General features: G+C 38.5%; 1 protein-coding gene across 6 annotated transcripts in view; it reads right to left on the reverse strand.

Moving 5' to 3' along the window:
- Positions 1-1,592: 1,592 nt before the first annotated feature.
- The window catches only part of MDM4 (MDM4 regulator of p53), a 41,715-nt gene continuing 30,854 nt past the window's right edge, over positions 1,593-12,453 (reverse strand). For all 6 annotated transcript variants that reach the window (XM_086345667.1, XM_086345668.1, XM_086345665.1 and 3 more), the window contains 6 exons: positions 12,191-12,258; positions 11,424-11,523; positions 9,099-9,259; positions 7,221-7,370; positions 6,503-6,583; positions 1,593-4,625 (listed from right to left, as the gene is read on the reverse strand). In XM_086345667.1, coding sequence (XP_086201793.1) covers positions 4,053-4,625; positions 6,503-6,583; positions 7,221-7,370; positions 9,099-9,259; positions 11,424-11,523; positions 12,191-12,258 — 1,133 coding nt within the window. In that variant the 3' untranslated portion in view covers positions 1,593-4,052. The remainder of the gene's footprint in view (positions 4,626-6,502; positions 6,584-7,220; positions 7,371-9,098; positions 9,260-11,423; positions 11,524-12,190; positions 12,259-12,453) is intronic.

The following is a 12,453-nucleotide window of genomic DNA, read 5'->3' on the forward strand; positions in this document are numbered from 1 at the left end:
ACTTTTCAAGATGTTATTATTGGGGCAAATTATTACAGATTACAAGGCATCTCTCTGTACTGTTTCCTACAGCTGCACGTGAATCCACAATTACCTTAAAAATAAAAAATTTCATTAAAAGACCAACAAAAATGGGCAGAAGACCTAAACAGACATTTCTCAGAAGGAGACATAGATGGCTTAGTGGCACATGAAAAGGTGTTCAACATTGCTACTAGAGAAATGCAAATCAAAACTACAATGAGGTTATCAACTCACATCAGCCAAAATGGCCATTATCAAAAAATCCATAAACAGTAAATACTGGACAGGGTGTGGAGAGAAGGGAACCCTCCTATGCTGTTGGTGAGAATGTAAAATGGTACAGCCACTACAAAGAGCAGTATGGAGTTTCCTTAAAAAAACTAAAAATAGAGCTACCATAGGACCCTGCAATCCCACTCCTGGGAATATATGTGGAGAAAAACAGGTTGGAAGGGACACGCACCCCAGTGTTCATTGCAGTGTTGTTTACAACAGCCAAAAACTGGAAGCAACCCAAGTGCCCATCAACAGAGGAATGGATAAGGAAGATGTGGTACATATACACAATGGAATACTATTCAGCCATTAAAAGAATGAAATAATGCCATATGCAGCAACATGGATGGACCCAGAGAGATCAGATGGTATCATATGACACGATATGATGGAAATATCATGATATCCCTTACATGCAGAATCAAAAAGGAAATTATACAAATAAACTTAATTACAAATCAGAAGCAAATTCACAGACTTAGAGAACTTACAGTTACCAGTGGGGAAAAGTGGGGGGAAGGGATAGAGACTCTCAGATCGACATGTACACTGCTATATTTAAAATGGGTAACAAAAAGGATCCACTGTATAGCACAAGGAGCTCTGTTCAAGGTTATACAGCAGCCTGGATTCAAGGGAAGTTTAGGATAGAATGAAGTGAAGTGTCAGTTGCTCAGTTGTGTCTGACTCTTTTGAGACCCCAGGGACTATAGCCCGCCAGGCTCCTCTGTTCATGGGATTTTCCAAGCAAGCATACTGGTGTGGGTTGCCATTTCCTTCTCCAGGGGATCTTCCCAGGGATCAAACCTAGGTCTCCCACATCACAGGCCAATTCTTATGGATACATGTATATGTATGGTTGAGTCACTTTGCTGTGCACTTAAAACTATCATAACATTGTTAATTGGCTACACTCCGATATAAAATAAAAAATTAAAAAAATTAATAAAACAAAGATCCTGGATGATGGAAAACAAACTGCAGAAGCAGCATCTTGGGTTTCAGGTAAGCCACAAAAGAAATACTACCTCCTTCTGCAGATACAGTTCTTTGTAACATTCAAGTTGTTCAAGACTCTTGATAGGGGTTCAGTAAACCTAAATGTATTTATTGAAATATTTTCAGCTCAAATGTGTAGTTTAAAATCTTCTAAGCAAAGTATTTACTGCTAATGGGGACAGTAAAAACCAAGGTGATCCAAGGGGGGAAAAAAGTAACTAGAGTAGCATAAGAGGATTCTGTGCTAGGCAAGGATGCACCAAATTAGCAGCAAATATCTATATACAAAAATAAAAATTTTAGACTTTTATTAAGCTTTCTTCAAAAACTCAACTTCATATAAGAGGGACCAGAGGGTACAAGTGCAGATCCCAGCTCCTATTCCTCATTTTACTTGCAAAAGCAATTAACTGGCAAAATTAAAACAAAATCAATAGCTATCAAACTATCATGAAAAGAGTAGTATGGGGGTGGGGTGGGGAGAGAATGGGGTATAAAGTTACTTAACTTCCTAAATTTTTAGAGCACTTACCATAGTCTAACGAAACACTGAACTTAAAGGACTGATTCTATTTACTGAGGGGAAAAACCCTTGTCCCTAATGCCTGGAGACAGCTAGAGACCTAAGTTTCATCCCCCAAGGAGGACAAACACTGGACAGACAGTTCAGGTTCCTCTGCTGCCTTTACTTGTCTTTCCAGTGGGAGGAGTAACTTATCGGATTATGTACGAGGAGCTGACATGTACTGCCTTTTCTCTTTGAGGAGAAACAGTTAAGTATTCTCTCTGAAGTCCTGTTTTGGCTGCAGCTCATATTCTTCAGTATTTTAAGGCCATCAGTTATTCCAAATTCAACAAAAACCACAGTTTAAACAGTTAACAAATAATGAGAAGGAAGAAAGCATGGTTTAGAGATTTACTGTAGGAGACTTGGATCCCAGAAAGCTCTATCACTAGCTGTGACTTTTAGCAGTCATTTACCCTTTCAGCCTCATGTGCAAAATAAGAGGTTGACTATATGAGTGCGTGCTGGTTAATTTCTATGATTTTAACAAAATTTCTCTAAATACGATGCTAAATAAAGGATTTTTGTCTGTACCTGTGTGTGTACCAGCGCCTGTGAATGCATGCATGTGTGTGTTTGGGGCAGGGAGTTGAGTTGGGCTTATAGCAAGCAACCCAAGTTCATTCTTAAGATCCTTAAATTTAATAATTTTAGGGCCTTGATCTTCAAAATATTCATACCCCTGAGCATACACCAAAATTTTTTCCAATAGGGAAAGTAGACAGGAATATCTATAAGGAAAGCAACTTTAAGATCTTCAATTTCCATATGTATTATCCTAATATTTATGTGCTCAGATAAAACCTCTTCAGAGCTATCTTTAAATACTTTCCTTTTCACAATGGCCATAATCCCTATTCTCAGAAGAAAGGCTGCTTCTCACCCACCTAGAATCTTATGGGGCACTGCCTTAGGACATTAAAAAAACCACTAGAGTCATCAAATAAAAAGACAAAAACCCCTAGCAGGCTCCCAGGAAACAAAGAGGGCAGAGTACAGCACAGAGGGCTTTGGTCACAATCTCTGCGCCTTGTCTTAGAACTGCAATTGAGAAGGCTGTGCCATAGACGCAGGCAACACATGCAACTGGATTACAAATGAGGCCAAACAGGGCCTCCCTGGCGGTTCAACGGCAAGGCTCCACGCTCCTGAGCAGGGGCACGGGTCTGAATGCTGGCCGGGGATCCCATATGCTGTACTGTGCGGCCAAAAATAAATTGATATAAAGTCAAACATTTCAACTGAAAATGAAGTCTGACTTGGCTGATTAGTTTTATAATGAGAATAGGCTTTGCCAGTATATATGACAGGACTTTTTCTATAAATTCAACCAGCCAAATCTACAGCTCCAAGGTTTTGGCAAAAATATATCTAAAGCACATCTACAATATACTGGATGATACATCCTCTTTAAGTACTTAAATTTATTTAAAAAATTTAGAAGTCAAATTCAACATGTGCAAAAGGAAAACTAATCGAGGGTGAGAGTCATGAAATGATGGAGGAACTACCTAGAAAAGGATACAAGAGAACATTCTGAGGAGACAGAAATGTGCTATTGCTTGCTTCAGGTGGCTACTGAGATGTCTACAATTCAGCAGAAGGGAACACTTTATTGCTTGCTAACTACACCTCAATTTTTAAAAGGTGCAAAAAGTCATATGTACTTTTTCAAAATTGTTTTTTGAGGTATGTTAGCAAAAATGTTGGATATCACTGTTCTAGGCACTTTACAAAAATAATCGTTTCTCTGAACCACACAACATAAAGTAGTCTACTTTATACATTACTTACTTATGCTTTTTCATTGACAGCTTTAGTATCTTTCTAATAGCCACCTTGGATTTTGATGCCCAAGAACATTCCCCACCAGAAAAGAACAGTAAGAAATTAAATTAAATAAAAATGAATGTATTTCTGTGTGTACTGCTCCCTCCCAGATCCTCATCTTTGAAGACAGAATGAGTAACTTCTCTTTTAATGTTAATAGTCTCCAAATTGATAATCTAGTTCTAAAGAACTTATTCTCAAATTCTATAAGTTTAGAGGTAAAAATGACCTAGAACATAAAAGTTCACATGAATAAATCAAAGTATGAAATGGGTCACCCCTGCGTAGAGATGCTCAATACTGATATTTGGACACATGACCAGCTCTGTTACTATCTGTCTGTAATTCACTGATTCAGCTATGCTACAAAAACCTTAATAACCAACTGAATCTCTTTCTTGCAAATAGGACAAGAAGCCCCAGCCTTCTTTAGTCTTCTGGCACAATGAAAACAAGTGACAAGATGGCCTGTCCTCCCGTGAATAATGTTCCCGTTTCGTGGTCTTTTCTCACACAGACTACATGGCTTCAAAAGATTCTGGCAATCCTCCATGTTTTCTGTATCTTTTCTCTGTTCAAAAAGGTTATCTGATTGTTCTCCCATGCTTGATATGGTCTCCTGGCTTTCGGAACTATGAGCCAAATCCAAGAATTCCACCGAGTTGCAAGGATCAAAATGTTTCGAGCTTTCTTCCTTTACGTATGTATCTTTAGGTCTAACAACTGGAGCTGATACAGTTCTTCTGCAGTCAGGGACATCAACTCCTTCGCTTTCTTGCTTTTCAGGTATGGCAGTGATATCAGACGTGGAGAGAGAATGGGTTAACTTAGAACAATCTGAATACCAATCCTTCCTCAAGGCCCAGCAACGAAAACAGTACCTCTTGCTTGGAGAGTTAAATTTCTTGCACTCAGTACACTGCCACTCATCCTACAAAGACAAATGCAGCCCATTAGTACTCACTCAGTGGAAAACATGAGACTGAGAGAAAGGGAGAGTAGGCCAAATTTTCATCATCTCACACTAAGATAGTAAGCATCCAGGCATTTCTACAAAGTCTACAGCGACATGTAAGAACATCTTGAGAAGTTTTATAATGATAGTGACATAACTGCCACTTCAAGCCAAATGTGATGTAGTTATCTTTAAGAAAGTTAAACTGTTTTAGCTTTCTATTTAGTTTGTGTGCAATTTGCATTGTTTGCTTTTACCCACTGCCTTCTTTTTACAAAAAGGCAATTCTTTGTACAACTTACTCTTTTATCCAGCAAGAGGCTAAAGAATGAAGCAAAGGTAATACTCAAGATGTCATTCTTTCCTACTAATTAAAAAATGTTATAAAATTTGTCAAAAAGGAAGCTAAAATTGATATTTGACAATTCCTACATTTACTCCTTCTCTCACTGCTCTCAGGAATAGGCAGGTAATTGCATGCCTAAATCACACTCGGAAAAATGAATGCTCCTGTCCTTGAATGCCAGGTAATTTTTTTCCCTACTTCTCCACATTCAAATTAGGAGATACCAAGAGCACAATGAATTTTAAATGCCTTGCTTAATTCACCTGGAACAAGTCAAGTGTATTTAAATGTGGGTAATTGCCTGGTTTTGACAGGATCGATGATTTGATACATGCTCACCTGATTACTTTCAGAACAAAGGCCAAGCACTTCAAGTTTAGAAGTCACAACTCAACTGCCTACACTGGGAGGCAGGGATATGACCATTTGTTAAACTGGGATGTTTCTCCAGAGAGCCTCAGAACATTCTTGCCAGTTTTAAGATCCTCAGATCTCATCTGAAATGCTATACAAATATGCAAGGAACTTCATGAAGAACTGGAATTCGTAACTGATGGTGTGTCGTAGTCTAATTGGCATCACTTTTCTTTTTCAGTAGTATATAAAATGATAGGGTTTATTCAACTCCATGGCGGCTCTGAACTGATGAAATATAGTCTATGTGCTTAACAGGTTTTCTGGGCCCCAAGACCCTCAAAAATCTGATTAGGATAGAAACACTTATCTTTGCTATTCATATAATGTCAACAACACTTAATGGACCAATATATCCCATGCTATTACTTAGCCATGCACAGACAAATAATTTGCAATGAATTACCGTAATGGTCAGCAGTGGTGGGGTGGGAGCTGGGGGACAGGATAAACACTAGAGACAACCAAAGGTTTTTATACCCCCAAGCAGCGAATTGTAAAATCCCCTCCTTAACCTTACTCCACCATCGTAAGAGCAAATGGGGAGCTAGCATGAAAAGAGACAAGCAAGATGTTCGAGTCCACACCTGAGCTGCCAACTGACGACAAATCCGTACCTATTACCTAACAGCTTAATAAAATTCATTTATCAACCCTTCATTAATATAAACCTACATGGAAATTAAGCCATTTTCCATTTGTTTCTAGTTAAGAAAACATCAAAAGTATAATACTTAACAAAAACTTTCAGGTAGCTTACAGGTCTCTTTGGGACTAGAGAGAGGTGTTTAGCAGGAAAAGCAGTATAGGACTACTTTGAATCTATGCACCCACTGCACAATTTCCAAAGAGCTTTGAAAGCAGGAAGAAAGGCACACAGAGAGGCATTTAAGTCATCTCTTTCCAAGGCAGGGAAAGCATTCAAATTCCAACAAAAATCTAACAAGATATAAAGAAACCAACATCTCCTAACACCTAGGAAAAAAAGTAGACAGAAATGGGGAGAAAGGACACTCTTCAACACAAGTGAACTGCTGGGACGTTAAAATCTGAAGACGTGAGTAGTGTCAAACAGCTTATTAGAAATTCATACCTCAGAGGTAACTTCTATATCAGTATCGTCACTTATGGATTTAGGGTCCTCAAGGTCATCATTTTTTCCCACTTCAGTCACCTGAGAAAGCAAAAACATCTCATTAGCCAGGTTTACATATTTTAGATGAGGTTGTTACCTAAGAGCAAAAAGTACAGAGCTTCAGTTTAAAACTCCCATTCTTCCCCCATCACTAGCACTTAAAAATGAGACAGCTTATATGTGAGATCGAAAACATGACTCTGTACATACCTAGCTGACATTTCAGTAGAATAAATGACTGAAAAGCACCAAGAAGGGCTACCAAAGATCTCTTCAGCATTCAGAAGGGAGAGCATTCCCAAATTTATGTATTTAACTAAACAGTATCAGGGTATAAATTAGTAAATATAGAAATGTTTTATCTTGAGAATCTAGGAAGGCATTGATAAGAATAAAAAGGGATCACAGGAGAAAATGTGGGGAGTGTCTTCTAAACTTTAAAATTCTAAAAATTAAAACCTCACTTCTGTGATCCACAAAGTCCTACCCTATTTTTAAGGCAGGCGTGGTTAACTTAATGTAAATCTTAAAACTGGCTAAAGTATTACAAGATGAAAAGGGGAGACCACATGGGTCATTCGTTGCACGAAGTAGCACAGTGTCAGGGTAACCGATCTGAACGAGCTGTACTACACGTACATAACCAAAGTCAGTGTGAAACTCTTCCACAACGTACCTTTTTGTCTATCAATTTCCCTACTTCTTCACTTGTTTGTTCAGGATCAGCAGCTTCAACTTTTTTTCCAACACCAAATTGCTCTGACACTGACTCATTCAAAAACCACAAGTCATCTGTGGTGTCTGAAACAATGGCAGTACCTATATCCTAACAGAAAAAAACAAACATGAGTTTTTGTGAAGTGAAGTGAAGTCGCTCAGTTGTGTCCGACTCTTCACGACCCCATGGAGTGCAGCCTATCAGGCTCCTCCGTCCATGGGATTTTCCAGGCAGGAGTACTGGAGTGGGGTGCCAGTTGAACCAAAGTAGATGAACCCAAAACTCCATATCCTCATACATCTCAAAAGAATGCCTAGCCTTTCTTCTACAGATATCTATTCATTCAACAAATATCTATTTGGCAGTGACTATGTATAGACTAATGGGTGGATATGAGAGGACTTGGCAAGGAATTTTCTATTTTAGTAACACTAGAGAAACAGCAATGAAGTGCTTAAAAGCTAAAAACTCTTAGTTGCTCAACTAAATAAAATCCATCTCCTACATTCCTTTTCACAGGTGGCAATCTGAGGACCTAGAAAACTTTCTGTTAATTGTGACATGTTCTTCCCTGTAAGTCAATGATGTTTATTAAAGAAATATGAAAGATACTGATGATAATGCAAACCTCTATCCTCTTTCTGAATTCTTTTATTTTATTGAGGTAAAGCTGGTATATAATACTTCTTTCTTAATTCTTAAACAACTTTAAATATAACTTTATTTCCACATTCATCTATGGATAGTAAACTATCCATGTTTACTATGTAAACTATGACATGTTTTTCTACAATATTCATAAGAGACAACTTATTATTTTATTTCTATATGTCCATTCATTTACTGAACAAATAGTGTCTATTCTGTGTCAGATACGAACCAGGTACTACTTACTAAGCAATAGAATAGAGTGGTCAATAAAAGCAATAGAAAAGAGTGGTCAATTAAAAACCGTGGACTTATATTTCAATGGGGTCAAACAGACAATAGATACATAAACAAAATACAATAATACAAAGTAAGAAGAGCAATGGAGAATATAAAGAGCAGAACGGTGATGAAGTTAGACTGTAGAAGTAATAAAAAGTGGCTACATCTCAGGTATGCTTTAGAAACAGAGTTGACAACCTGATTCGGTATATGACAGAGAGAGAAATCAATGAAATCTCTGGATGCATGGCTAGAATAACTGAGTAGAAGGAAGACATAAGTAAAAGGACACACTTCCCTGGTGGTCCCGAGGCTGGGACTCAGCACTCCCAGTGCAGGGGGCCCAGGTTCGATCCCTGGTTAGGGAACTAGACCCCACATGCGGCGACTAAGAGCTTCCACATGCTGCAGCTGAGACTCAGCATAGCCAAACAGACAATAATAAATGTTTAATGACAGCATCGAGAGCTCTCTTTTGGGATTAAAAATTATTTATTTGGTTGCACCGGGTCTTAATTATAGCACACAGGATCATTACTTACAGCATGCAAACTGTTAGTTCTAGTGTATGGGATCTAACTTTCTAACCAGGGATCAAACCTGGCCCCCTGCCTTGGGGGCACAGAATCATAGCCACAGACCACCAGGAAGTCCCAAGAGTTCTGTTTTGAACATGGAGAATGTCAGACCATCCAGTGTTGAGTAGGCAGTTAGATGTGGGAGCTGGGCACTGAGGAGAGACGTCAGGGCTGAAGATATAGATTTGAGCATCACATGCATATAGATGGCACTGAAAAGTCATAGCACTGCATGGGAATTCTCAGACAAGCTAATGTATGTTTCAAGAGTAATCAAGAATGTCACTCTATCAAAGAAAAAAAGTTCCTCTTCAAATGTGAAATTTACCTGATTTGTCTGTAAATCAGTTGAGCCATTACTTCTAGGTGTATAGTTATTTCTCAAGTTTCCTAAAAACCACCAAGGCAAGCCAGCTACATCCCACTCCTCAAACCCGAGGTCCAGTCTTGACGTCTCTTCTTGAGTTAAATTTGCTACCAAGTCTTCATCTACAAAAGTCAAATGAAAAGATGATAACTGTGTATGTAACACTTAAGAATCAAGACTCTCTTCATAATGCTTAAAATTTCTTGTACAAGGTAAGTAAAAAGAAAATCCTCTTCCCAGGAAGAAAGAATCAGAAATCAAATACCTGTATCAGTTGCAGAGCCCAAATCTCCTTCCTCTGCTTTTAGATTTCATCAGCAAGTACTGCCACTTAGAGGTCATTCATCAAGAAACATAAGCCCTGACAGCATCCAAACAATGACACTGTTCTAGAAGGATTTCTAAATGGCCACCTGGTGGCATTTTAAACATGCCTACCACTGTAACAACTCAGGAATGACTTGATTCGTGACTGCAAATGGTGACGGCATAGTGGCCCAACCCTTGAGACAGAAACTCGGTGTACAGACCATACTGAGCAATCACAAGGTTGTCAAGGCAGTCTCACTGGTACCACATATTTTTGGATGTTTCTCAATAATTCATACGTTTCAGCAGGTAACAACCACTATGAAACACTGAACTCTAGGCTGTCCAAATAAATACACATATATGTCCTTTCTGGATCAACAGGCTCTTTTGGAGTTAAGATATTTAAAAGCTAGAAATATTGCAAATCCAGGACATAGTAAGGGCCCACACGTTCTAAATAAAAGATCTTGTGTTGTACATCTAAATAATATTCAAGGGAGTTACTAACATAAGTTTGTTGTTACCACATGAAATTCTTTTCATTCTTTCCCACTGTCCAATCTTTTTTGTTGTACTTTCTTACTCTTCTCTACCTCTTCCTAATACTCTAGGCAGGCCAATGGCAGCTAAAGGGGTTTAAATGTGCTAAGGTACATACAGTTGAAAAAATGTCTGCAATAAATGGATCCCTGCCAGAACAGTTACCCTATCTACTTACAAATTATGCTGTTCCTGACTATTAAAAGGTATACCTGCGCTCAGGGAAACTTCACCTACCTTTTACTTACTCACTGCTGATTATGAGAAACCTAATTTTGAAATGGTATCACATTAAAGTTATCTTCAACTACTCAAGCTCTATAACTTCTTCTGAAGGGAATGAAAAAAAGGCCATTCTTTCCACATGTAAAAATTCTGTACTTTCTACCTATACACATCCCTGAGAATACTAAGCTATTAATTCTCAAAATTTACATCATGAACTACAGTTTCTTGTCTTGGCCGTTGTTATATATTAAACAGCCTTTGAGTAGAAAATAAGCAAAGGCTTGTATTTAAAGAAACAAAATTATACACTTAGTACCATACAGACTGAAATAAGCTCCCAGCTAACTAGATAGCCCAAAATTCAGCTTATATTCAAAGCAATTTGAAGAAAACCTAGCATATAAACAGATTAAAATCTATCATTTACAACAACTGTAGCATCATAACTTTCTGGGATGCTGCTAAGGTCTAACCTGCCACTTGTGCAAATATGAGTCAGGTACCTACACTAGAAACCATCAGGCCATAAATTGAGAAATTTATGACTTTACATTATCTTTGCAGGAAAAAGTTTAGGAAGTACTTTATAAAGCAGGGCCTGGGGAAAACTTCTGAAACGTTGATCAACTCACTTAACCTGACTGTACTATACCTAATATGAATGGGAAACATCTAATGACTACCATCCAAGGATAAAGGAACTACTAGGCTTCTTATGTCTCATTCTTGGCTCTGAGACTTCAGGTCCATTTTACCATCTTTGTAAACTTCAAAAATATATGAAAATCAGCCTTTGCCTCAAGCAGACAAATAAAAATAACCAGATCAAATATATACAGGGGAGCCAAGATTTAAAACGCCAAGGCAGCCGAGTTACTAGGTGGCAAATGGATGAATGCAGGGCTATCTTCTATTAGCATGCTAGCTGAAGATGGTCTTGCTCCGTCCTGGTCACCATGTGTTGCTAAAAGAGAACTACCATCTTCTTCAAAGTTAACAGTAGTAAGTAGGATAAAGAAAAGGTTTTCAGAAAGAGTGAAAATAGGTATGACATACACCGCTGCTACATCACCTAAGAGACAGCATTAGTATTTTTTGGGGTTCTCGATGTAACTAACGGTCTTAACAGATGCCATTTCTAAAAGTCAACACCAGAAACAGAAGAAAGAGAAAGAAAAGTCTACATGGTTTTAATCCAAAACTTACCTTCTCTAGAATTTTTGCATTTATACTGTGAGGTAGGCAGCGTGGGAATATTGCCTTCTTCAGTTCTTTTCCTGGAATTGGAACTTTCCTCTACACTTTGCTGAAAGGAAGGGAAAGGCACCCATCAGTGCAGCAGAAATGACTGTGACCAGGGGATGTAGCAGTTCCATTCCAGCTCACCAGTGAGTGTGCGACACAATGGGTTACGCACCAGGAAAGAAAACGCTGGAGTTCACAACAGTCATCAAATACAGGCAACCTCTCCTTAACCCACTGTGGGAAAAAAATCTGCACAAAAGGTCCAAATCTACTGTTAAAAACAGGCTATCAATATAAAGCCTCTAGCCTACACAAAATTAGGCATAATGCAGAAAACATATACCAAGATGATCATAAAGGTTTTGCAGGTTTAGGGAAGCTTTAAGAAATGGCCTGACATGAACTTATTTGCAACAAGTCTGTTAAAATCTAATAAAGCAATTTCCTCAAACACCTATATACATACAACATCACACACAAGCCCCAAGAAAATGCAACTGGAAGAACTGAAGATCGGAAGTGCTACATCCCAAAGAAAGATTCAGAGACTGGAACTCTGTTATGGGCAGAACAGAGAAGGTTCGCTCTGTCCCTAGTCTTTGAACTCCCAAGAACCTTTCTTATTAAACTCTTACCACATTCAGGAAAGGTCTTGGGAGTCCAAGATCATAGGTACAGAGAAGGGGCCACTCTGTACAACAAAAGAAGTCACCGTGTGGTGATTTTACCTTCAGGTGGTCTTGACTTGGAATATCCATACTGTGCTCCTGTGCGATAGCGAGAGTCTGAGCAGCATCTGGATAGCAAGTAAAACAAAAGGAAAACCTTCCCTGGTAATAGCCATTCTTTCCACACCAAAAGGACCTCAGCAAACAACCCTGAAGCCAGGCTCGATCCCTAATTGTGACTGGCCAAGGCTCTCATCCAAAAGGAAAGGAAAAAAATTAAAACTAATAAAAATGGCATAGACCAAAAGAGGCTCTATTCAAAA

The sequence above is a fragment of the Bos grunniens genome, chromosome 16 (assembly GCF_055505025.1).
Source record: "Bos grunniens cultivar Pamir isolate PY7600 chromosome 16, Bosgru_T2T1.0, whole genome shotgun sequence".
NCBI lineage: Eukaryota > Metazoa > Chordata > Mammalia > Artiodactyla > Bovidae > Bos > Bos grunniens.